Source organism: Triturus cristatus, chromosome 9 (genome assembly GCF_964204655.1).
Source record: "Triturus cristatus chromosome 9, aTriCri1.1, whole genome shotgun sequence".
Classification (NCBI taxonomy): Eukaryota; Metazoa; Chordata; class Amphibia; order Caudata; family Salamandridae; genus Triturus; species Triturus cristatus.
The window spans coordinates 633155610-633183500 of record NC_140592.1 but is presented as its reverse complement, the minus strand read 5'-3'; the positions used below and the strand labels follow the sequence as shown (position 1 = coordinate 633183500).

General features: G+C 45.3%; 1 protein-coding gene across 2 annotated transcripts in view; it reads right to left on the bottom strand.

The window, feature by feature from the left end:
• The window catches only part of PTGIR (prostaglandin I2 receptor), a 210343-nt gene that overhangs the window by 127647 nt on the left and 54805 nt on the right, over positions 1 to 27891 (bottom strand). The window contains exon 2 of one of the 2 annotated variants that reach the window (XM_085625669.1): positions 15555 to 16522. The exons of the other annotated variant lie outside the window; for it this stretch is intronic. Coding sequence (XP_085481795.1) covers positions 16481 to 16522 — 42 coding nt within the window. The 3' untranslated portion in view covers positions 15555 to 16480. Of the gene's footprint in view, positions 1 to 15554; positions 16523 to 27891 lie in introns of those variants that run through there. 2 annotated transcript variants of the gene reach the window in all.

The following is a 27891-nucleotide window of genomic DNA, read 5'->3' as shown; positions in this document are numbered from 1 at the left end:
GGGAAATGTGTGGCAAATTTCAATACCTGCCAGTCATAGACAGGGTCACTGAAATTATGCGGTAGGGGAGGGTCAAATAATGTGGCAGTATTGATGAAATTATGTAGCGAGAAAAGGCAAATTTTGCGACATTACGTGGGACAGTTTGTGATAGTATTACTGCATTATTTTGTCTTTTTTAAGCTTATTAACACTGTATGGGTATTAGTTGTATCTCATTAGTACCAGTTTAACACCCAAATATAGATAGCAATAAGCTACAGAAAGATGACCAGTTAACCTTTGCAAAGGGTCTTCAACTGCGCGGCAACACGTATTGCTGCGTTTTTACTAACTTTTGAACCGCTTGAGCTTAAAACAAATATTTTGTTGTTGTTAAAATCTGCATATTATGTGGGAGATGATGGATTATGTGGCAAATGCGGCAAACATTAGCGGCTCCTCCGTTATAGTGGAGGAGCGTTGCCCCCCTGCTCAAAGCCAGCAGAGGCAAGGAAATAAATAGAATGACGGGACGGGGACAGCCACAGTGATACTGCAGCACCAGGGAGGAGGGGGGAGTGGTGAGCACTGCCGAACCATCATGCACACTTAACCATCATGTGCACTCAGCCTTTCACCACTTAGCTGTGTTGTACAGCTGGGTGGAGAAACCAACACAGGCTCCCAGTCTATGTCTGAGCGCCGAACCGAAGCGCTCGGACCAATCCCATCACTGCTGACATGGTAGGAATAGCATCCCCAGCATGTGAGAAGTGCTGGGCTTGGATGATGGGAACCTGCGCAGTGTGCACCAGGTTCCAGACAAGGACGTGAGGATTGGGAGGAAGGCGGCAGCCGTCGGAGCAGGTAAGAGCAATTTTATTTATTTTAAGTGTCCTTTTTTGTGTTACCCGTCCCACCACTTCACAGTACGAGCATCTGCTACTGGTGGAAGATCTACAATTATGCGAAAATCGCCTCGCCGCACAATCACATAATTCCAGTGGCCAGTGGCGGATGGTGACATTTGAAAGTGGTGAGGCGTAAAATGCTGTTCAAACTGCACCGCAGCGAGCGAGTGTATAGAGCGAGCCTGAACAACCTAAGGGGGTTCGGTGGGGATTCTCCCCCGAGAAAATATTGAAAAAAGAGTGGAAAAATGGTGGATTTTCAACCAAATTTGAGAAAGTAGGAAGGTTAATAAAGCAATTGTGAAAGTACAGTTATTACATTAATGCAGTTTGCATGCATGCAGTTCTTAGATGACAGTTAATAGCTCACTGTTGTATGTTAGGATTTTAACTTACAAACTGCAAGTAACAAAACAGGTTAATGTGCCTGCTGCCTGCTGCAAATAACATGTACCTAATGATCATCACAAAATGCACATGATCTAAATAGATCAGTGAGTCACTGCTTTTGTCAGAGAGATCCTGTTGTTCCTTGCAGCAGGCACATTAACCTTCTGTGCTACCTTTCCATGAGTCAACAGTTCTACTAGACAAAACTCCTTCCACATGTAACATGAAGGAAGTATGAGTTCTATCCAACCAGGACAGAGGAAACATGCACTGGACAAAAGGAATGGACAGGAAGACACGGTTCACAGAGGGAGACAGGAAGGGTCGATCTAGATGTAGACTGGGAAGTGTAAAATGGATATCAGCAGCTTATGTCTATCCAATCGCACTGCATCACTGCACGGAGTGAAGAAATCCCCATATCTGTCTGTACTATCTCACTGCATCACTGCACGGATTGGAGAAAACTCCAGATCTGTCTGTCCTATCTCACTGCATCACTGCATACAATAAAGAAAGTAACCAAGAATTACTAGCTAAATGAGTCCCCACATCACTTCATAGCCAAAACAATGCATCCCAGCATTTCAGTCCTTCTGCATCTCTTTAAAACCCCAAGGCATAAAGACAGTTTTAAGTACTACAATCATTTTTTCTTGCTGCACTATTTCATAGACCGTGGAACATCTCCCCGTATTTCCATTGTTCGAGTTCACCGCATCACTGCAGATTTTATAGAACGCTTCCATACATTTAGGTTTCAGCCGAAGCATCAATGCACAGAGTAAAGACCTTTCAGACATGTCGGTCCTTGTACACCATCTCACCACTGCACAGAGCTAAGAACACCAATAGACATGTATTACTTTCTGACTGATGCTCTACATCTACACAGAATATATAACATACCCGGGTATCTCTCCTGCAATCTCACTGCACCCCTGCATGGCATAAGAACGTACCAGATAATTATTTGCTACTAGCTTACTGCACTAATGCATGGAATAAAAAAAACAACAATGCAGGCTTCCCAACCCTATCTCTCTCCATAACTGACCAGTCTGTAAAACATCTTCACGCTTTTAAATCCATCTAACTGACTGCACCACTACACAGAACAGAGAGCATCCACAGACATTTCTTTCCTTATATCTCACTGCATTACTACACATAATAAAGAACATCACTAAAATCCTCCAAACTGCATCACTGCATGCAGTAAAGGACACACGCTGTTTTTGTTTACCCTAGACAGTGAAATTAAAACCTCTGAAAATGGCTATCAGAAATAGATGATGTCCCTCAAAATTAAGTGGCCCTCAAATAACAAGTGTTTGTTTTCTGCACAACAGATCTTTTCCCACAAGACTCAGCTGTGTGCTCTGTAGGCCTTTTTCTCTCATAAGAAGGTATTTACTTAGAAAGCATGTGTTTGTCCCAGATAGTTTAACAGTGCATTACTCAACGTAGGCTTTCCTATTTACAAGCCACTTTAATTTTTTCCAGTACTGTTCTACAAAAGTCCGAAAGGCCTGATCCATGCAACATTTTCAATATATCATCAGGTGTGTAGATGACTCATTTGAATGCATTGTATGTAAATGTTCCCATGTGGATATCTGGAAAAGCCAGTCAGACCATCCCTGGCACCACTGCTCACCCCAATTGGTGAAACAACTCAAAGCGATATTCTTTGTGCTGTTAAATGAACATGCTGTCAGAAGTGATACAATATCATATGGTAAACCCGAAATAAGGAGTTTCCCTGCAAAAAGTAGGTACATGTCAGATCCCTGCAGCCTAGAGTCGCGGCTCGCAATGCGGGAGGGGGGGGTCTCGCGCAGGGGTTGGGGGCCGTGGGGGGTTGAAAAAAATAAAGTACAAAGAAAGAAGAAGCTTAAACGTACCTGACCGGGTCCACCGCCTCTGCTGTCTGATTCTGGGCCGGGGTCCGCGTTTGGCGCCTTCACCATCGTCTTCTGCATGAGTGTGTAGCTGGCAAGCCCTCTCAGGCTCTCAGCCAATCCAGACACTGCTCCAGAGTCCAGCAGCACCAGGATTGGCCTGGAGCAGGGTCACTCCTTGCCCATTAGGAGACTGGGGGCTGCGAATGAAGCAACCCTCGCTCTCCTAAGGGGAAGGTTTAGTGCGCATGTTCGGGCTGGTCTTAAAAATGACCAGCCCAAAAATGAACATGCGCATTATTGCGCTGTCACTCGCCCTGAGTGCTGCTGCAGCCCCACCCACTTCAGTGTCCCTCGTTCTACTTCTGACGCTAATTCCATTCCAATCAGGAGTCCTGAGTGCTGGAATTAGCATCAGAAGTAGAAGGATTTTAAATGGGGCCGTGGGCCTGTGGCATTGGTGGGGCAACGCCCGAACGCCCCCAATGGACGCACCGCCACTGCCAGTGGCCCTGATCATAGAGCAGAAAGCAACAAACTTGGCAAGTAATACCTCGTTTTCATGAGAAATCCTTGAAATTGGTATTTACCAGATTCAATACGTACCTCTAAGTCATCCAGCCCATTTGTAATCGGAGCCTAAGAATTGCATCCGACATTTATCACAGCGTCTTCCTTCTGAAAGACTTACATATTTTTACCATTGTCCGAAAATGCTTTGATTAAGAGCAGCACAGCCACGAATAACAGGCTCTCCTTCGTGTTCATAGAGCCAGGCGTTGATGTGTCTCAGATGTCTTGGGATTCAGAGCTAAACACAATGCTGATATAATCTGAGTTTCTGATGACAAGCACTGTCCAGAGTGAAGAGCGAGTTCCTTACTGAAAGCCAAGACTATATTCATATTGGCAACTTCAGAACGGCGTAGCACTAGTAGTACCTTTGACAGGGAGTCCAGGAGCTAGGGGCCAGCCGCCAAGGACAGTGTGGCGAGCCATTCATAAAACCTTCTTTAATTCTTTATTCAGAATACAAAAAACTGGAGGGAATGCCTCTCCTCTCCATATCGTAAGAGGTGTAACTGCATATTACTCTTTCGTCCACAACTCTACACATCCGGTCTCTTTATCTCACTATTACATGCTGTTTTTAATCCCTGCTTTCTTCCTTTGATACTGTTTTCTTTTGCAGTGGCAGCTCCTCGCTAAGGTGGGGAAGCGCAGCTTACTGCATTTTTTGCAGTGGAAAAAGGAAAAATAAAATGATAATAACACTACGTTTCCCTTTGTCATGCAGCTTTACGGGCGGGGCTTGGCTGCCGTCACAGCCAGCAAGGGGAGGAATGGTGGGCAGTTAAGTGAGCATAATGCTTTAGCCGTCTCTCTTGGTCCAGCCAAACCGTCCAGCACACTTTGCATGTTCCCCAGCAGGCTGCATTACACAGCCTGGTGATGAACATGCACAGGCTTCCTGTGCCCATCTGAGTGCCGATCCACTCTATTTTATATAAACCAATATTGTGTTTATCAACATGAATAGTATCTCTACATGTTTTGTGTATCCTCCAAACCCCTCCTCAGGAGAAGATATGACAACAGTGGTTGAAATTGGGCGCCGCTGGTGTGTATGTTGTAGCCCTTCTGTGCCCCTATAAGTTTGTCTGAAGAGGCTATTGCCTCTATTTCTCCAGCAATAGTTCCTTGGGTTTGAGAAGCTTGCACTGCTGCTGCCCATGCTGTAGCTGCTTGGTACATCAGTGAAGCTTGATGATTATATGCTAGCAATTCCAAAGCCAAAATGGTTAGCAGTATCAAAAGGTGTGATGAGGGAGACATATGCAGGGGGGTGTAGTACATAGTGCAGGAGAGAATATAGGATGCAGGGAAGAAACAAAATTAAGAGTAAGGGAGGGAAGCACAGCATGCACAGAGGCTAAGGCGGAGGAGCGTCGCTCCACTGCCAGGAGCAGCAAAGAAAGGAAAAAACTAAAATGATAATAATGGAATGTTATGATCATTTTATTTTTTCTTCCTGCTGTGGCAGTGTGTGAAGGGGCAAGGCGGAGCTGTAGGGGAGGAGTGGTACAATAGTCATGCGAACTCCCCTGGTCTCCATGCAGGGCGATTTACAGCGTGCATGGAGAATGTGCCCACCCCTCCAGCCCCTGGCTGAGCACTGTGTTACTGCGCTCAGACCAATCACAACGCTCCATTGGATCATTGTGATTGGCTTAGGGGTGGGAGGCTGGCTGCCTGCTTCCTGTTCCGACCTGGAGTCGGTCGCTGTGAGTCTTGCACTCCCGGTGGATATTTCCACAAGTTTCTCTCTCGAAGAGTCACATCATCACACAACTTGTTTTTCCCCAGATGTTGAAGTCGATACAGGAAGCAGTGTTGTTACACATGGTATGAGGCACATCTAGATTACCGATCTCTGTATCTACTACAGGATCTTTGGTGGCAGTATTCACGCGCATATACAGCTTTGCCTCACAGGCGAGCAGGAGAGAAGACACGGGACCCGGCGGCAGCAAGGTAAGTTTTATAGTGTTATAAAAAAAAAATTAAAAACAGCCTTGAGCTGCTGCCCCCCACAACTGTCCCCCACCCAAGAGTCGTGCCGTCTGCCCTGAGGATGCAAGCATCCCTTAAAAGTATGGATCAGGCGTAGCACAGGCTGCAGCAGTGTCTGTTTCCACAACACAGACAGACCCCATACCACTTGGCTATCACTACACTAAGATTCCTTTGCCAACACAAAAGCGGTACAATAGATACCACCTGGGCACAGCACTGCAAGTTTTGCTTCACATGTACATAGCAGATATTGTGCCGGCAGCAGTACTAGCTGCTCTCACATATAAACATTGCAACAAAGACAGTCACAAACAGTGCACAGGGAGACAGCACATGATGCAAAAATGAAGCAGCACAAAGGTGTGGGGGAAGAAATAGAAGGTATAAAGTGGGGAGCAGCACACTGTGCAAGGTGGCACCAAATGCAAGAGGGAAGCAGTGCAGGGCATAGGCTTTCCTTTCACACACAGAGCAGAATCTTTCACATGCAGCAGCATTACATGCTTTCCCCAGCATACACATACATGTACAGAACAGGTATGATGTCAAGAGTCCCTCATAACACACACCCAGGAATGGTACAGTGTAGGCATCAGCACATGGTTCCATCACACAGGACTGTTACAGCAAAGGTAATAGCACTCAAGGTGTACGGGGAGCAACACAGGCAGATCCACCTAGGCTGTGAGGGGGAAGTAGTGCAGGCCGTAGGAGGCCAGGGCTGAGTACAAGGTGAAAGCAGCATAGGGTGCAAGTGGGGAGCAGTGCTGTGTGCAAGAGTTAACAGCTTAGGGTCTTGGAAGGAACAACGCAGGGTGCAGGAAGTGAACATTGCAGTCCTTCGGGAAGGGGTTGCATCACAATTAACAAATGAAAAGTTACACACAGGTGGTAGCAATTGTCCGAGGTAGATGGTTACGGGAGCTAGAAAATGCCTTGCCATAATCAGGAGCCACAGATGTAAATCTGAGCATTGCACTACTGAGTGGTAGTGGCACACTTGCTTTTCCATTAGACTTGCACACCATCACAAAATGGTTTGTTTGCCACATCCATTGCAAATCTGCCCGATAGCAGGACACCTCCCTTTATGAGAAATGTCTGTCCACAACTGAAGCACAAATTCTTTTTCTTGGGAGATACTGCTCAGTGTCTCTCAGCCATCTGCTTTGGTTTTTACTTTTCATGTTCAGGACGGATTCACTCTGGACAACTCCGGCTTCAATGTCGACAGCTTGTCGATCAGCTCTCTTCTCAGCTCTAGTAGCCGCAAGGACTCTCTCCAACCTAAGGGTCTCTTTTAGCATTCGTCTCCAAAATGAATCTGACAGAAATCCATCAATGACTCTGAGATGTATAGCTTCCTCATGATTAAACAAATTGAATTTACGGTGTTTGATGAGCTTATTCAGTCGCTCCACAAATTCATCAACGGTGTCACCCACTTTCTGTCATTCCTGACTAAACACATATCTTTCATAGTCTACATTCGGCATTGGATTACTTTTGAAATTTAGGCTGGTTTTATTTGATCGTATGTAATCTCATCAACCCTTGGTATTTTCTTCATGATGTCTTTTACACCATTACCAAACACATTTTTGAGGTATTTAAAAATCTTTTTGTCATCACTGACTTCGATTGCATCAATGAAATCTTCAAATGCCTCTAACCACGTAGTCTATCGCTTGCCACTATTTTGTTTCCAATGCAAAAAGAACAATTGATGTACAGAATGCAGAACAATGTCATACATTCACCCCAGTATAGAGATCTGTGCTTAAATCCATCATTTTTCTGCACCCCATGCCATTCCAGTTTGAACCCAGCCATATGCAAATCAGTCTTGACCCTGCCCCCAATGGGAACAGTCCAGCCCAAAACTGCCAGGCCAGGTCCTCCCTGGACTGGAAACAAGCTTCCTAGGACCGGTTTCAGGGTTTCACCTCAAACCTCAACGCCTGGTAAAAGCAAATGGTGGAAATATGCAAAACATATTATTGGCTTTGGCTAAAGAATGCATTATTCTGATGTGATCAAGCAAGGAACACCAAAGTCAAAATAGTGGAAAGAGAACAGGCACTCATTCAGACTGATGCAAAGAATAATGTAGTTTGTTGTTCTGGAGGAAGACAAACATTAACATAAATACAGCTTTCATAGGAGATACTGTTAAATAACTGACAAATAAACATCATAAGAGTTAGGACGGGATAAGCCAAAATGGTGAACTATCCCAAGAAGATGGTGGAATTGAAATAAGAGGAAAGAACTCCATGGGTAGAGAGAGCCTAAAAAGGACCTGAGGTTTGGTTCAGTTCACATGTAGAGAGCAGTAGATCTCAGGAGTAGCTTAAGGGAGGGAGGAGAGCAGGCTCAGAAAGTGTTGTGCTTGCAAGGCAGGTAGAGTCTTGAAAACTCTGGTACACCACAGAAGATGCTGTTGTCTTAGTCAGGCTGAGCCCACACTGTCAAAGAGTCTAACCACCAGCACAGATCCCCACAATGCAGTTCACAAGCTCTTCCAGTTGCATTAGGCCTGAGCAATGGATCACTGAGATGGACACACAGGCAGTCAGAATGTCTGTGCTAATGTAATGTAATGTAATGTAATGTAAGTAATGTAAGTATGCATTTATAAAGCGCAAACTGTCACTCCGCAAGGAACCTCCTGGCGCTGAGGAAATGAGGTAAGGGAAGCTGGGAAGGAAGTTCAAGATGGAAGAAAATTTAGATTAGCGGGAAGCAGTGGTCATCTGGGATATTGTATATCCAAGTTTTTAATGCCTTCCTAAAGAGGGATTCAGATTCCTGAAATCGTAGGCTAATAGGGAGTGCATTCCACGCTTTGGAAAGCAAGGTAGGCGACCGTTTTGCCTCCTTTAGTAATGAGTTTAAAATGGGGTGGTTTTAGGAGATTAGTTGAGGAAGATCTAAGAGTCCTGGTGGTGGTGTGGGGGGAGAAACGTGCTGAAAGGTACCTGGGCCCTGACCTGCAGGTGGCTTTATAGGTGATCAAGAGAATCTTAAAGAGGATTCTTTTATGGATGGGAAGCAAATGCAGGGTTTTGAGCGCCGAGGATGCCGAGGATCTGCGTGGGAGCCTTAAAACCAGACAGGCTGCAGCGTTCTGAGCCACTTGCAATCTTTTTATTGTGGATTTGTTAGTACCCGCTAGCAGGCTGTTGCAGTAGTCCAAGCGCGAGAGGACTAGAGCAACTGTGACTGATTTCTTGGCTGCCAGTGGAATGAGATCAAAGAATTTCTTCAGAGACCTCATTAAGCTGAAGCAGGTACCTGCCGTGGTTAGAGCATGGGGGAGAAAAGATAGGGCGGAGTCAAACTTGACCCCTAAGTTTCTGGCTACTTTAACCATCTCTGGTGGAGGGGAGGTGCCTTCCGGCCACCAACCATCAGGGATGAAGGTAACATTATTGCCAATGGGTAAGATTTCAGTTTTGTCGGTGTTACATTGTAGATGGTTGTTCTTCATCCATTGTATGACTTGAGAAAGAAACATTTTACAATTAGTTTCGGCATCGGTATTATTTTTGTCCAGAGAGACGATCATTTGAGTGTCGTCAGCATATGAGGTGACTTCGATTCCAAAGGATTTTATAAGGAAGATAAGGGGGGCCATATAAATGTTAAATAAAAGTGGGCTCAAGGAGGAGCCCTGGGGGACCCCTGTAGTTATGGTCTTCTCCGTAGAGAGAAAGGGGCCTAGCGAAACAGTTTGTCTACGGTTGGTAAGAACTTATCTGATCCATGCCAGGGCAGTACCCGTGATGCCGCCGTGTCATGGGAGATAGTATCGAACGCGGCGGAAAGATCCAGGAGGATCAGGACGGCTTTCTTACCCGAGTCTGCAAGGGTTTTTAGCACCTCTGTGATCTCTAGGAGGGCAGACTCCGTTGAGTGTCTAGGACGGAAGCCAGACTGTTAAGGGTGAAGAATGTTGTTAGTTTCAATGAAGTTTGAGAGTTCTTTGAGCACGAACCTCTCCGTAATTTTGCCCAGCGCCGGGAGCAGCGAGATGGGCCGTAAGTTAGAGAGGACTGATGCATCCACATTTTGTTTCTTTTTGAGAGGTTTGACCAGGGCAAGTTTCCAGTCGTCTGGGACAATACCTGTATTTAATGAGGAATTAACCATTTGATTTATGACCGGGTTGATTACGTCAATAGGTTGGTGTAGGATCATGGGGGGACAGGCATCCAGTGGGGATCCTGATTTGCAGGTCATTATAGCCTTGAGGGTAGATTCCAGTGAAACCGGTTTAAAAGTTGAAAAACCCAAGGTAGCCGAACCCGGATTGGGGGCTTCAGTCTCTATGTTAGAAGGGGTGAGGGGGAAGTTTTTTTGTATTTTGGAAATCTTGTCTTCGAAATAACTAGAGATATTGTTGCACAGAGTTTGTGAGGGGGGTAGGTCTTTCTGTAGTCCTTTAGGATTCATGAAGGAGTTGATAATTTTAAAAATTGATTTTTGATCGAGTTTAGACTCCAGTATAACTTTTGAATAGTATACTTTTTTGGTAGTTTTAATATGGAGATGGTAAAGTCTTCTACATGCTTTGTAGGCTAGCCTTTCATCAGCAATGTAGGACTTTCTCCATTTACGTTCTTGTTGCTTGCAATGATATTGTTCTTTAGCTAGCTCAGGAGTAAACCAGGGTGGTCTCTGAGTTTTAGGTTTCCTCTTTCCTTTCCTATCGTGAAACTCTAGGGGCGCTAAATCATTGCATATGGTGGAGAGCCAAGTATGGAAGTGGCATGAGTCTTGGTTCGGGTTGCCTGTGAGAATTGGTCTGTGTGCCTGGGCAAGGGGCAAAAGCTTAGGGTTATTCATGAGTTTGGACCATTGACGACAGGGTTTAGAGTTGAAAGAACTGTGGTCAGGGCTTCCTGTTGTTGAGTACACTAAGGTGAGTGGGATCATGTGATGGTCTGTCCAAATTAATGGGATGGGGGGATTCACCGTAAGTGCAGTGAAGTTGGAACAGATCCCATCTAGGATGTGGCCAGCCTGGTGGGTGGGGTGCTCAACCAGTTGTTTTAGAGTGAGGAGTTCAATTATTTGAAGGAAATTGTCCATACCAGGAGAACCTTTGGATTCCAAATGGAGATTGAAATCCCCTAGCATTGTAAAATTAGCGTATTTGAGAAGTGGCTGGCTTAAGGCGTCTCTTAGCGAGTCTATGAAGGTGGCACTTTGTCCAGGCGGACAGTAGATAAGGACCCCTGAAAATGACAGTGAGGCATCCAGAGAAATACCGAAACCTAGGCTTTCTGCGCCTTTGAAGGAGACTAGGTCTAGAGTGGAGCAGGAGAGAGAGTCACGAAATTGATGATGGCCAGTCCACCTCCTCTGCCCTCTGTCCTGTCCTTCCTATAAATATTGTAGTTAGGATGAAGTGCGATGGCTATGTCCAGGTTGGACCATTCTTTCAGCCAAGATTCCGTAATGAACAAGAAATCGAGCTGCATGTCCAGTATTAAGTCCCTGATTTCTTGACAGTGTTTACTGAGTGATCTCGCATTGATTAGTCCTCCTTGCAACTTGAATTTGCGAGTTAAAATGGGAGGGCTCGTCTTATTGATCACTGTGGTGGGGCTATCAAGAAACGCCTGTCTACACTTGTAACATGTATAAGCACCCCATAGTTTATCTGGGGCAACTTGATGGTTGCATTCACTCTTATCGTTGAGAGACCTTAAGGCCTCGGAGCTGTATTTTAGAATAGTTACTGTTTGGGCAGAGTTTCCTGCTTAGGCACGTCCTTAGCGCGGACGGGCGCAGACGGGCTTGCCTTTGGCACGCCGCCGGCGCACCCCTTCGCGCTCGTACTGGCATGAATCTTTAACCCCGGTGAACTGGAAGTGTGGGGGAGTGGGGAGAGGAGTAATCGCCCAAGGTCCACCCTCCGTTCGATCGGCACTTGCCGCGACGGACCAGGGTGCAGGGCAGCGTTAGAACACCACAGGTGAGTCTGTTTGTTTCCCCACCACCCTCCACAATATTGCCACAATATTCAGTGCAAGTTAAAACACGAAATTAAAATGCATGTGCAAAGTACAATTTTCTTCAAAGGTGCGAGCAGCACAGCTAGCAGCGCTCTTACCGCGTCCACTGCGCGCTCGTACTGGCATGAATCTTTAACCCCGGTGAACCGGAAGTGAGGGGGAGAGGGGGGAGGAGTAATTGCCCAAGGTCCACCCTCCGTTCGATCGGCACTTGCCGCGACGGGCCAGGGTGCAGGGCAGCGTTAGAACACCACAGGTGAGTCTGTTTGTTTCCCCACCACCCTCCAAAATATTGCCACAATATTCAGTGCAAGTTAAAACACAAAATTAAAATGCATGTGCAAAGTACAATTTTCTTCAAAGGTGCGAGCAGCGCAGCTAGCAGTGCTCTTACCGCGTCCGCTGCGCGCTCGTACTGGCATGAATCTTTAACCCCGGTGAACCGGAAGTGAGGGGGGGAGGAGTAATTGCCCAAGGTCCACCCTCCGTTCGATCGGCACTTGCCACGACGGACAAGGGTGCAGGGCAGCGTTAGAACACCACAGGTGAGTCTGTTTGTTTCCCCACCACCCTCCACAATATTGCCACAATATTCAGTGCAAAATTACGAAATTAAAATGCATGTGCAAAGTGCAATTTTCTTCAAAGGTGCGAGCAGCGCAGCTAGCAGCACTCTTACCGCTGAATGCTGAAGATGCGTCTGTTGTAATGAAAGTCTGGTAGCCGAGGTGTAAGATGATTTATTTAGTCTTAGTTGCAGATAAGTAAATCCATATAGCCATGAGGATAGCCCCTATAACAGCCCCACCAAGAGCTGCCTCCCTGCTGCTCAGCCTATACTCCGTCTGACACTCCCATCTCACAGGCACCCAAACATTGGTTTGCATCACCACCACTCCAACATTCCACACAGCACATTTACATTGGCTGAACAGCAAGGGCCAAAGTACCAGTGAAGATGCAGAGATAAGTACACAAGATATAACACATCCTCCCCCTTTATAAAACACATAAAAATATACAAATGCAAGACGGGATAAAGCATTTGTATGAGGGAACACGCATAGTGAAATTACACCGAATGCAACACACCTTCCTCCTCTATAGAACACATACAAATATATAATTGCAAGAAGGAATAACACATTTACATGAGGGAACATGCATAGTGAAAATACAGCCAATGTAACACACCTTCCCCCATTATAGAACACATGAACACATAGCAGAAGCAAGCTGGTCACAAAGCATTTACTTTAAAATCACAAGATACTGAACAAAAAAACTGAGGAAGAATCCTATCTGTCCTACATAACTATACAACATATAAAAACACTACTGCTGCTCCTATTACCACCACCAACCACACCAGCTGGCCAGATAAGCATGACAGGTGGCATAACACAGCATGGCACACCAACCAACAGCAGCAAACAACCACACAATCAAAAGAAAACCTCTACTAGTCAAATACTCAATCAAAGCACACACTTCCTCACACAGAAGTAATGGGTGAGTTTCACCCCACACAAACACAGGAAAGGGCATCAACTGTAAAATGTAGAAATGAGTGACTACCACCCCACACAGTCATCCCTCATGTCAGAGCATCTAGTGTAAAAAGTAGAAATGGGTGATTTCCACCACATAGAGTCATCGCTCATGTAAGGGGATTTAGAGTAAAAAGTAGTAATGGGTGACTTCCACCCATACAGTCATCCCTCAAGTAAGGCCTACTAGTGTAAAATGTAGAAATGTAGCAATACAACATGACAGTAAACTAAGTGGCGACTCCCATGTAAAAGAAAACTTGCACACCAGAAGGAGTTCAACACACACTGGAAATGAATGTCACCACAGCACCTAAGTAGCGACATCAACGCAAAGAAAACTTGCGCACAGAAGGAAATGACACACACACACACACTATAAATAAACTATCACAGCAGAACCGTAGTAAAGATACCTACGCACAAGAAAACTCTACCTATAAGTATAACCGAGCATCTTTAAACTACAACATTCTCACTTGCTGGAAATTTTAGAAAAGTGTAGAAAAGATAGCTTTCAAGCCATACACCTCGCACGCTCTCAGACAACGCACTTGTAGGAAATCATACACAGACAGTAACTCAGCCCTCAAGAGTACATGGCACAGTAAACAAAATATTGAGAAAACAATAATATGAGAGTAAAACCTGAAACTATGGCATACAACAGCATATCATTGGGCAGTAAATGGATCATGACCAAAGGTTAAAAAAAACACTAAAGCAGCAACCATGACTTGAAGAAACAGGACTGTGTCCAATTATGACACTAAACGTCTCCTGTGAGCGATATCTCACACAAATTGGCATCACTAGTTCGGAAATCTGCCGAACTCGCCAGGTTGAAATCTGGTAATAAGTGCGGTCTTACCAGCATCCACAGGTAGAAAGTAATTCTAGTGGTACCATGTATCCAGCAGAACGCTAGGATTGAAGAGGTCATTCACCCCATCACATCCAGGTTACAAACAAAGAAGCGTGAGTGTTTCAACAATGTTGCCGGAATGCCTACAGTGTGTCCACCAATTAGATCAAGCACGTATTCCAGTTTTTGGCAATGACAGGCGCAGTCCATGCAGGTAAGCGCGGTGGGGTGGGGGTGGGGCAGGTTTGGGGTGTGTGGAAGGTGACATACGATGGGATAGTAAACATTAAATAAATAAAACCACTTACCTTGCACTCGCCACATCGCTGACTCAGCAATGCGGTGAGCACAATGGGAGTGGTTTTATTTGTTTATTTATTTGATGTTTACTAAACTGTTGTATGTCTCCTAAATGCCCCTCACTCCCGCCTCATTGCACTTACCTGCAAGGACCACGCCTGGGTGATGACTTGACAAAGACAGCCAATCACAAGAGAGCAGCGTTCCACAAGCGCATGCTCCAGTTACAAGATACGATCCCGATGACTATGCTCCAAATGCTGTGTGGCTGCAATGAATACTGCTGCCTTGCTGCTACTCACACATGCCAGAGGTGCATGCAGCAGTCCACGCAGGAAATTCCTGAAGTCACATCATAGTACAGTAAGTGGACACACACGCGCCGTCTATCATGGCTGCCTCGCAGCCCATACAAATGCCTCACAAATGCAATGGCATGAGGAACACACGCTCCACCCCAGATGGCAACCTCCCGGCCCATTCAAATGGCACACAACCAGTGCTTTAAATGGGCCGGTACTCACAGGTACTGAGTACCAGCACTTCTTATTTTTATCACCCTGAGTACCGGCACTTCTCTACGGCTGTGGAGAGTACCGGTACTCTTGGAGGGTAGGTGCATTGGCCTCTAGTGTTGGTAGCCTGTCTCTTTGTTCAGCCAAATCACTTTTAAAGCCCTAAGCCCCCGCTGAAGTATTCAGCGTGAGCTCATTTGCATGATATCCCAGTGTTTGCTGTCATGATGTGTTGCAAGGAATCGAGGCAGTCCAGTGACAGCACAAAGAGAAAAGCCATGGGAGGTTAAAAGGGCTTTAGTCCCACCTGATTCTTTTGTGTGAGTGTCTGCTTATGTGGGTCTGTTTGCCTGCTTGTGTGTGTGTGTGTTTTTGTGAGAAATGTTACAAAATGAGGAAAGGTTAAAATATCACTGTTTGACTTTCATTTTGTATAAGGAATTAACCTGATTTGTTTATAAAAAGACATTTCTCGTGTGTATTGCAACTAGTATATAAGCCGATAAACTTTGCATGTCTGGCATTAAGTCCCGCCCCTAGCCCCGCCCACTCGCCACATTTAAATGAGTACCTACACAATTTTTTCCCATTTAAAGCACAGCACATAATCGTAACTGCACTGAGATACGCAAACTCCTCAGCACAGTTTGGGCTAGACACTCCCAAATTGTAGCTCACCAGCTTACCTTAACCCCTTCAGTGCCCGCCCCTTTCCCCGCCCTGTGCCGGCCGTTGCATTAGCGGGCGGGGTTTGTGATGAGCTGGTCCCGTCATGGGCACAGCGCAACCGCGGCCCATGACGAGACCAGCTCGTCACGGGCATTGAAGAGGTTAATATTTCTGCCGAGGTAGATCACATGAATGTCAGTGGTCTTGCAGCCAGTTCTCAAAGTTCAACCCTGAAAGATTATATCGCTGCTGGTTTCCCGAAGAGATAATCCAGTTGAAAAGCACACAGTCCATGCACCCGACAGTCCCCTTAAACAAAACCAAAAATCCTACCAAGGACGCTGCCAGTTATTTGGCAACAAAATCCTTGACGCTGCCAGATCCCTTAAACAAACGGTGTCTACTCCTTAATCCAACGTGCATCCAGTTACTCTGCCAGATGATTAGAATAATTTCCAGACTATGTATGATGTGCCGACATAGCTCGCTGCAAAGATACTTTTTCTTGACAGCCTTGCCAGGTTCTTTAAATAAAATGATGCCGGTTACATTCACACAAGTGCTGACCGATCCTTAAAAACACAACGTAGCTGGTCATGCACAGCGCACTGGAGGTTATCTCCAAACCATGTAAATAACAGAAGTATGCCCTGGCTGGGGCTGTCCAAAGCAGAGGACACTGGTGGGGCTGCAGGGCGTTCTGTGACTGTCTGAAATTGTATTTCTTATCGCTCTTAGGTTCATCAGTGGTTGAGACTTCAGTTTCCTTTAGATCTTCAGTGGCACACCAGTTAACACCCATGGCTCGGTCTCCAAAATGTTGTAATGAAAGTCTGGAAGCAAAGGAGTAATATATTGTAGATGACTTATTCATTCTAAGTTGAAGATAAATACATCCATAGCTAGGTCCTGAGAATAGCCAAGAGGGTAGCCCCTAGAACAGCCCCACCAGGAGCAGCCACCCTGCTGCTTGGCCCATACTCCAACTGACACTCCTCACCTCACAGGCACCAAAAAATTCCATTGCATCACCACTACTCCAACATTACACACAGCACGTTCCCACTGGCTGAGCAGCAAGGGCCAAAGTAACAGGGAAGATGCATAGATAAGTACACAATATATAACCGAGTCCTTCACAGCCACAGAGTACCTGACCAGACTTCTCCTAATAATACATGACAGGTTTCCCAAGCATTCCTGACAAGTACAGCAGTTAGGATCCCTGGGCTAATGTCACTGGTGTGGCCCCAAAGCCTATGAATAACTAGCGTCCTGAATGAATGAGTGAATGAATTGATTAAATGAATGAATTAATGAATTGTGATATTTGTTAGGTGCAAACCACCTTGGCTACAGTCATACGTGGCCTTATTAAAAAAAGGTGCGTTTGCCAAGCTGCTCTAAAGTTTTCAAACATGGGTCATTATGTAATGGATAATGAATTGAGTACCTCATACATGCACCAGCCACAATAAGCCCTGCCACCCTTGGACTTTAGCTTCACCCAGGAGTTAAAAGTAAGGTAAGATCCTGGATCCGCAGAGTAGGAACCAGGGTATAGGCCGTGAGAATCTGATTTAATAAGGAAGCACACGCTCTTAAACATTCAGTAGATTAGTTCAAATCAAACTCATTCCGCCACTTGGAGCCATTGGGTAATACAGTACAAGACTTACCCAACCAATTCATATTCACCACATTCCCACCACTATTCAAGCTGTTTCCATCTATTTGATGGTTAGAATCATGTCCGTAAGAAATTAATTGAATTTGTTTTTAGTAAATATGGAAACATTCAGAAAAAGTACGCAATTTTACATGCAATTACGCAGAATGCAAATTCGGCATTTGGAGCTGCATTTTGCAGAAAATGCACATTCACATCCATTTTGGACGCCAGGATTTATTTTGCACTAAAAAAATAGCAGAAAAAAACCAATTAGTGTAAACAGCAGGTGCTTGTGCTGATCGTATCGTTCCCATGCACTTGCACTACATTTTTGCCTCGAATGGTGCATAATGAGGTGACGTGGTGTTATAACATAATTTGGTGGGATTTTGCATACACAAGCATAATGCTAAATTACTGAAATTATGTGAGATTACACCCATGTAATAGAATTTTCGACCTGGCCTAATTATAAGAACTCGGGTACCACTAGCTCATTCTCTGCTCACAGGAAATACAGGATAACAAATGTTTGCGAAGGAAGTGATTTTTATCCTAAAGCCTGTTCTTCCAAGTGATTTACAAGTTTGTCAATAATAACCCAATTCTCTAAGAAAATTAATGTTTTTATAGCATTGGGTATGGAAAGTAGCATTAAAGCAATTGCTGCAGTTTATAGAAACATTAAAACCTAGACTGTCTGACACTTTCTGTGAACGAGTGTGTTGTGGTTTGCTTGTATTGGAAAGGCTGCTGATGGAATATTTAAGACAAGGTATATTTCCAGAATGCTAATTTAATGAAGAGAAGTAAGCCATGATATTGCAGGGAAGCATAATTATGTGAAATTAAATGGCGATTTATAGAGCGTGAAACAATCACTCCAGGGTGTCAAGGTGCTTACTCATTGAAACCAAATTTGACTGAAGAGTGCACAGGCGCTTTAATGGATAAAAAACCAGGGGGCATATGTATCAAGCGATTTTTTACTCGCAAACGCTGCGAATCGCAAAAAACAGCGTTTGCGAATAAAAAATCGCTAAACGGTATGTATGAGCCATTTTTCAGCGCAAATTTAAGGAATTGCTAATTTTGCGATTTCCTAACTTTTCGCAAGCATTTAAGAAATCGCAAATTGCGATTTCTTAAATGAAATGTAACAGGCAACAAAGTTTTGCGAAAAATCCGTAAGAAATCGCAAATTACCATCAACTTCTAGTTGGTGGTAATTTGCGAATTCTTTTAAAAATGCACTTTTTTAAATTTTAATAAGTGCCACGTGGCGCACATACATGCCCTTAGGGCATGTATGTGCGCCATATGTCCACACATGCTGGTTTCAGGGGTGCATCAGGGTGTCATCTTGACACCCTTGCACCTTTGAAATTATTCTCAAATTGCGATTAGCAAATTGCGAATCGCAATTTGAGAATTACTTCCCATTCATTCCTATGGGTCTCCTGGCCCATAGAAATGAATGGGCAGGTATTCCTTAATTGCGATTTCGCAATTTGCTAATCGCAATTAAGGAATTTTAAGACATCGCTAAATATTAGCGATATTTTAAATACATCCCATTTTGCGATTCTCAAATAGCGATACTCAAAAAATCGCTATTTGAGATTTGCAAATTCGAGTTTTGATACATATGCCCCTAAGTCTTTAATGCTTTTCTGAAGGCTAACAGATGTGTCTCCTGTTTCCATTTTATAGGAAGAGAATTCCACAATTTATTTGCGCCTAACACAAAGCTTCTCCCCCCCCCCAGGAAAAATGTTTCAATCAGGGAACAATAAGATCATGTGCAGAGGAGGAACGAAGATTGCGTGCTGGGATGTAGGGTATCAAGTTCTGTTTTGAAAAACCTGGTCCTATACCCTGTGTGGTCTTAAAGACTATACACAAAACCTTTACTTTAACTCAATACGTTTGCTTATGACACTGATAGAAGTCTGACTTCTTTGTGTTTGCATTTACTTGGATTTGTGTCTGTTTGTAAATTCAAGCCAGCGAGTCCTTGGCATGTATTTGGTATTCAGTTGTCTGTATTCGGATTCGGTGAACTGACCACATTCATAATATCTTGGCCATACAGTAGCCACGATTAGCCACTATTAAAGAAGTATACCAGGTGTGAGAGTGTTGGCTCCATACAAATACTGTAACTGAATGGTAGGGTAGTACTCAACCTCTGTAACTCTTTTTTTTAAAGTTCTTTTTATTGAAAAGTTGTTCAATCCACCATTACAACCAAAGAAGAGATTAGGAATAATCAGGCAGCATTAGATAGGATGAACTGTATAGTTTGTACACAAAAGGGTTCACAGTTGCAGAACCTGATGGAACTGGGTCTTAATTCCCATTTAGATCCCCCACTCCCCTGACCCTGCATAGCTATTTTCTGTACTTTTCCCATGAGTTTCAGACCTTTTCCCATTTTTGGGGGCATCCTCTTCTTTTATAGACGACTGTTTCCACCTGTTGTCACCAATCTAGATCTTGTTTCCAGTTTTCAATTCTTGATGGGTCTGCCGCCCCCATGCCCTCGCGATGTTTCCTTTCGCCACCCCCGAAGCTAGCATAAGCAAGATTTTGGTATGTGTGGGCCACTTGTCTTCCCCTGTTATTCCCAACAAGTGCCAACATGCGTCCACCTGTACCGGAAGACGCGCCACCACAGACATAACCCTAGCCACTCCAGTCCAGTAACGCTGGATTTTAGGACATGCTGAGATGATATGAAAGAAGGTGCCCACCTGCCCACACCTCCTGACACATTGGTCCGAGTCACATCTACCCAGTCTATGTTGGAGCGTCCTAGGGGCATATGACCCATTTAGGACCCGGAGTTGGATCAGTGTGAAACGCACTGATATGGCGATGTCCCTGGGGCTCTGTGTGGCTTCCGACCAGTCAACATCTTCAAGTAACCCCAAATCTGTCTCTCATGCTTCCCTCAGCGGGCCCAAGAGGTCCGGAAGACTGTTCATTCGTTTTCAGTATGTGAGGGAAACAGCCTTATTGTTTATACGGTCGAGTAGTACCCGGTCTTCTAGTGGGGAGTAGTCGGGCAGCGACTCACCCTCTGGTACATGACGACGCAGGGCATGTCTCAATTGTAGGTAGCGAAACCCCTCCCCGTCAGCCATTTGATATTCTACCTGCAACTCTTTGAAAGTGGCCATGGTCCCACTTTGCCAGACATCCCCGAGGTGGTCTATTCCAATGAGGCTCCATCTGTTAAAGCCCTGCAGGCGCCCGCTTCGTCCAGCCCATCACTTCCCCAAAGTGGGGTTTGTTGTGTCAGTTTAGACTCCCAACCCAGTGACTTTGTAGCTTTATTCCATGCTCATACCACTGCCCCCATATGTACAGGGAGAAGTTTTTCTCTGCTTTTGTGGTACAGCGCTGCTGGATATGCTCCATTTCCCATTGCATGGCAGTCTACCCGATATGCTGGCTCGGAGTAGGATGCGAAGACCCAGCCATTTATATTAATAAGCTGGGCTGCCAAGTAGTAGCTCCTAATGTCAGGGACTGACAGTCCTCCCTGGCAGACACCTCGCGGTGGTTTACGCAACGCAATACGTGGTTTACTGCCCTACCACAGTAAGTTACACTGCTCTCCTTTAATTGCCCGGAAAAAGGCATCTGGGATCTGATAAGGGGTGTTCTGGAGAGTATATAGCAGACAGGGGAGGGCCATCAGTTTAAACAAGACCGCTCTACCCATGAGGGAGATCGGTAGCCACCACCAGTGAGCCACGTCCCCACTCAAACTCGCCAATTGGGTGTGGATATTTTGGGAGAGAAAGCCCTCCTCCGACATTATGATCCAGATACCTAGGTATCTTAACTTGTCACGCTGTATCAGGACAGTGCAGGCAGACCTGAGCAGCAGGAGTTACCCAGCCAAGTGGAAGATCAAGGATTTATCCCAGTTTATCTGGTAAGCCAAATAGTTGCTGAAGAGTTGGAGTGTATCGATGAGTCTGTGAAACGTCCGTCAGGTTTTATATGCATAAAGCAATACATCGTCAGCATACAAGGAGATACGCTCTTCCTAGCCACCCTCCACATCAATGCCTTGGACAAGAGGGTCCCCCCGGACCCATGCCATGAGTGGTTCAAGTGCCATTACGAAGATTAAAGGGGAAAGCGGACACCCCTGTTGCGTGCTCCTATGTAGTGCAAACGACCTGGAGACCGTCCCATTCACTCAAACTGGGGCCAGTGGGTCACGCTATAAGAGACAGACACAGGCATAAAACTTCGGTCCAAAACCCAATCTGGACAGGACTGAGAACAGGTACGGCCATTTAATACTATCGAATGCCATACAAGCATCTAACAACAGCACAGCAGCAGGCTAAGTTGGTTGAGTCACTGTGACATGCATTACACCAAACAGACATCTGAGATTCAGCCTGGTGCTCCTCTGTGGTATGAATCTGACTGATCAGGGTGGATTATTGTGGAGATGACCAGGCCAAGTCGATTGACCAGTACCTTTGCCAAGACCTTGGCTTCAAAATTGAGTAAGGAGATGGGCCTGTAGGAGCTGCATTGCTCCGGAGGTTTATCTGCCAATTGTAGCCAGTCTTAGGTCTTCTGGCTGATGCTCATCCTTCAGCGCAGTGTCGAAAATGTTTAACATCGGTTGTGCTATCCCTGTTGCCACACATTAAAAAAGTTCCTCAGGGAGTCTGTCCGGGCCTGCCGGCTTTCCGGATTGCAGGACCCGGATGGCCCCCTCCATTTCTTCCTTCATCAGGTCTCGGTTAATGGCTTCCCTGTCCTCTGCTGAAAGTGCCGGCAGAGAGATGTCTTTGAGCAGTTCAGCACTCTCTTCTCCCTTTTTAGTGGCGATCGATTGGCATACTGTTTTGTAATAGGATGCGAAAACCTGGGCAATATCTATCCCTGACCTACATGGAGATCCATCAGACACTCGGATCTCTGCAACCCAGTTCCGATCTGTATCTCTGCTCTCCAGTCACGCAATGAGCTTGTTGGCCTTATCTACAAGATCGGATAGGGGCCTCTGTGGGACCGTTGAGTGTTGACGAGCTGCGGTTTCCTCCAAGCCTCTTAGTTCCCTTTGTTTGAGACGTACCCTGTGTCTCAACCCTTGGAACTCTTGATCAGCTATGGGAATAGGGGAGAGTGCAAGACCTAGACTTGTTAAATTTAGATTGTTCTGAATGCATATTGACTTAGGGCCTGTTTTAGAATTTGGTGCACAGCCACTAAGTCACAAATATGACAGATATCCCGTCTTGCATATTACAACTGACACAGATATAATTGCCCTTGTAATAAGGCGAATAGAATATTGTTCATGTCTGTGGCTGTGTGGCCCATTTACTAAACTCTAAATCAGACCCTTAGCCTTAGTGTTCTGGTGTTTCAGCCAACTCGATGGTGATAGTACAGGAAATTAGATGCTTGGAGGTCACAGGTGAGGCTTACTGGAATTTCCTCTCACAGCGGTGGCAGAGCATAGCTATTGAAACTGCAACACAAGGGGCTTAAAGCCTTACAATCAGCGCTAAAGTTTTCAATTGTGACCTTTGAGGTTAGAACAGCTGATGAGGATGGATGCAGCAAATACCGCAGTGCAACTAATCTGCAACCTTCCTTCGCTCTCGCCTTCTTCTCTGATCCTTAGAAAGCTTCATTGGTTGCCTATCAGGAAGCGTGTCATCTGCAAACTTTGCTGTTTGACACACAAAGCCCTCTTAAAGTCAGGCTAGCTTATCTGTCGTCCCTGTTAAATCTTTATCTTCCTTCTAGATGTCTGAGATCGTCAGACAAGGCGTTTTGTGTGATTCCTCGCATCTGCACCTCAAGACACGGGGACAGATCGTTCTCTTACACTGCCCTCTACCATTGGAACAAACTTCTTTTTGGCCTTCACACTTGCCCTGATTTCACTTCCTTTAAGAAGGTGCTTAAGACTTAGCTATTTTAGATGTTTTCCTTCTTCTGTCCTGCAGCGCAGCACCGAGATGCCCCATAGGGAATGATTCGCCCACGATACCACGTGGTCAAATAAATAACTAAATAAATTCATGGGTAGGCTTGTGGGCATCGTGGTCACAGAGACACAGAGAAATAGGTCATTGGGAGGAAGTGTGTCACTAGCATCCCGTCAAGATCTGTGCTTCACCACAGGTTCTTTGGCTCCTTTCGTTCACATTAAAGGGTTAAGGCAGCTCAGATGGTGTCTCAACAGGGAAATTTTGAGCGAGAGAATGATCTTACTCTCAATGCGTTTGCCTCGTGCCAGACTGGGTGAAAACAGTGGCACACTGATCTTTCCCTTGGCAACAGTGCTCACAATACGTGAGTCGTCGCAGTTCTTTAAGATGAGTTAAGGCACATTAACAAAAGGGAGTCTGCCTCTGTCTCTTCACGCCGAGAATTTCTTCCTTAATCCTGTTTGTACTGTTAATAGAGGGCAGCTACATGCCTTTCCTTGGTTGTGCCGTATTTGTGCACAGAGATCATAGAAGAAAATTGTTGAATCCATATTCTGACGAAGGGCACCTGCTTATACCTAGAGTAGTGGCAGTTGGTGAGGTGACAACCTGCACTTGAAAATGTACAGGGAACCAATCAGATTCAAGAGCACTGTTCCTGTTGTATAGTTCTGTCTCGAGGCAACCAAGAACTCGCAAAGCTTACTCTATATCAGAGTCCATGGTGATGGCCAGTACCCCGCAGCGATCAGATTGGATGTATAATCAAGCCAAACAGTCGTCAGCCAAAAGAAGCTGTGTCTAAGGGTTCAATTCTCCTGCTTCGGAACACAGAGCCCAAGGAAGGGCAGGTGGTACTCCCAATTGATGCCAGTGTGGGCAGAAGTTCATGGCCTTGGCCACTTCCTGTCTATACTTTGGGTAGGCTTGATTGAAGTTACTCAAGCTACTGGTGTAAATGCTCTCCCTGTGCAATTGAAGAGTTTGTTGATCCAAACCAAACATGCAACAATGTTAGCTACAATAGCCTGTGCATAGAGAGGAAAGTGTGAGCCGTGCAGTGATATATGGAAAGACACTGGACACAACTAACTGAAAACCAGCTACTGTCTAAATGTTTAGGCTGTATGAAGTCAAATGTTTAGTACACAAGTATTATCTAGCAGAAATCCCGATTACTGGGGTTTGCTATTTCACATTATTTCTCATCTCCTCATGCTTTTGCTGTTCATGTAATTATAGCTCATGGCAGACATGGTTGGAGTAGAAAATGTTTTTTTAGGAACTGGAAGCGGTTTTGTGATTCAACCGCATACACTTTATTAGCAGTGTTCACTCCATGACTTTAGAAATTGTATACAAAATGCATTGAGCTGGTTTCTTTCATGACGTTTGTATGCAAGGGAAGACCTCGCAAACAATTTTCACACATGCAACTGCTCAGGGAAGTTTGCATATTATTCATAACTCCTATTAGAAATGAGTGTATTACATATGGACCGAATTTCCCACCTTCACAAACTCTCATCTAATATGAGATTCTGCTTTCTTGGAGCTTCATTATCTGAGGGTTCTTCCAGTCTCAGGCACCTCATTTTTTCATGTGCATCAAAATCAGACTAAAAACAGTGCCTCGAATTTTAGACCAATTCAGAGACTACACAGAGTTAACAAAAAGAGCTGATTGGCTACTTTCAAACCTGGGATTCACACATGAACACAAACACAATATAAGGAAAAGTGTCCTTAGTTATTTGGACCTCTGCTGTGTGGTGGCACGTCCTAATGAAATCTCACACAATGTAAGCTCTGGTTTATGAGCTGCTACTTGTATTCGTGACCTTTAAATATTATGCCGGCTGCCTCTGGACAGCTACGGTGGAAGGCTCTGGATTGGTTGCAGGGACCCATGTAGACGTCCTGTGTGCGTTGTGCATGTTGTGTTTATCGATTGGGATAAGAATGGAGCGTGTCTGTTGTGTTTAACTGTATGGGGACAGGACTCCATTTTGGATCACCTGTGTCAGAGTGGTTCATAAGATGTAGAACAGAGAAAGACAGCCAGGCGGGGATCTAAACTGTGGGAACATTCCTTAGGTCATTTGATATGGACCAGGCTATTTTGAAAGAAAGTAGCAAGGCACAAGTCTCTTAAGTCCGTAGTTCATGCTCCCTTCCTGCCCCATATGCGTCGCTACAGTGATGTGTGGTAGTTGAGTGGGTATTTGTACCTTTGTTTTGTATTTCTCCTACAGTGAACTCCCAGCTTCATCCCTTGCCCTGCTTAACTTTGAGTGAGAAAGACTTCAACCTGACCAGTCTGGGACTCATAAATAAATAACTGGAACTGCCTGAACTCAGCGCGCAAGAGGGGTCGCCAGAATCCACATTGTTGTCTGCAATACCAGGATAAATTCTGAGTAGACACCCAGGTCATTGTGAAGTATTCTCATGGACAGCGACAGCTCCCACTTAGAAGAATGGGAAGGAATTACTTGAGGGCCTGACCCAGTATCTCTGATGCTGACTTGATTACCCGAGGGGACAATGTTGGCAAGACCCCTGGAGGAGTACTGTAGATAGCACAGAGAGAGAAAATGCCTGCTGGAGCAAGGGAATTTCCTGACTGCACCCCCAGAGAAGATATCTGTCTTGTGGAGTCACCAACAGCCAAACTTCCTGGTGACTAAGAAGTTCTACAATCGACTTGGCTGGTGGAGGTTCATCAGGAATGAGAGAAGAGGCTACATTTCCTGTGGAAAGGGTGGTGGAAGTGAGCCCTATAGTGGGACACTATCTAGAAAAGAAAGCACAGCTGTGCAGGACGGAGAGGAACTGATATCAACCAATTCTCAGGGTCCGAAGGCCCTGGAAGGTGGTGCCCATAGATGAGGCCTGCTACCAGGAGCATACCTAATTCAGAGGTGCCTGCTGGGGTAAGTTTTGTAGAGATATCAGGTGGCTGAGCCTGGCAGAGATGACAAGATCCAGAGAGATGCTAAGCGAATGATGTACACAATGCGAGACTTGCTGCATGTCATGGGTGAATATTACATATGGAAGTGTGCATGCTAATAAGATCCTCTTACTGAAACCATGCTTCGCACGTTTCCGTGTGAATGTGAGGAAACATGCACACAGTCATCCACATACCAAGTGTTCACTGGCCTCTCTCTCCTTCAAGGCCATCTAAGAGGAATCCTCCCAGGCTCAGAGAAGAGAGACTAGTACAAGCGAGCTAATATACATATGCTTAGCCAACCTTCTCCTAAACCCGGGATGGGAATGCCATTTCTTATCCTTAGGTTTTTGAGAGAGGCGCAGACAAGGCCAAAAGTATTGCATGTGTAGTGCTTGTTTCAGTAGCTGCAGTGCCCCATTTTCCCTTTTTTTCTCAGCTAATTAAACAATAATACCTTCATTGTATGGCACTTGCTATGACAGTTATAAGGCTTTTCTTTGCAAAGCTGTGGATAGCAGCTTTTGCTCTGATCCATTGCATGGCCCTTATGTTTTAAACTTCGCAAGGGTGGAAGTTTAATTCAGCCGCTCCTAATGCAGTCACACTAACTAACTAAGCCTTGCTGCTTACTTTTCATATTCCCTCTTCATCAGAGTTCTCAGGTTTTAATAGCGCCACTCGTGAACTTTTAAATTTGTTTTCTAGAATTTGTCCTCATAATGTTTTTATGGAAGCAACCGCACAACTGTGCTACGAATTCCAGAATGGAATGGAAAGAAAAACCTGGACTGGATGAGCTACTGATGCATGGAACCTTAAACCTGAGAGCTCGGGTACGTTTATTATTTTTCCATTTCCTCTCAAACCTTAATTGTATGCTTCCACTTCCTTTCCGTGCCCTACTTGCGCTTACCACCTACACTCTAAATCGCGTTCCCAGTAATGACATCACATGGGATTTTCACGACTTCCTCACCGCTGCTGGCCCGCGTCCAGTTTCTCGTCTAGGGCTGTGAAACCACGCGCACAGGCCTCGAGGAGGACAACACGCATGCGTTCCTGGGGGGGGGGGGGGGGGCAGGCGCGTGCACGGCAAACGCTTACCAGGTGATGGAAGTGCGTTACTGGGCGGGAAGCGGATAATATTGACACACCGACCCTATCTGATTACAGACACCATAAAGAGTTATAAAGGTGAAACGGTGGCAGAGCACGAGGCTCTGACCAGCCTAGGCAAATAATGCCAGGGCTTACCTGGGCATTCCTGTACGGGGAAGAAATAAGGGAGATAGAAGACAGAGGAGAGAAAGAAGGGTAAAAGTGGGAAAGATGAAAGGGGGGAGTCAGGAAGAGGAAGCAGAACAGAGAGAATGAGTATGAGAAGAAACCCAAAGTGTGTGGTACGAAGTGCACACAGGAGAGAACTGAGACTTATGTCTTTCTGAGATGATAAGAAAGAGAAGCTGAGAAAATCAGTAGAAGATAACAGTGCTTTAAATGGGCAGGTACTCACAAGCAGGGCTTTAAGTGGGATGAAAAAACTGGGGGTCTCTCAAAGGGGCGTGGCCAATGTAATTAAGGGTG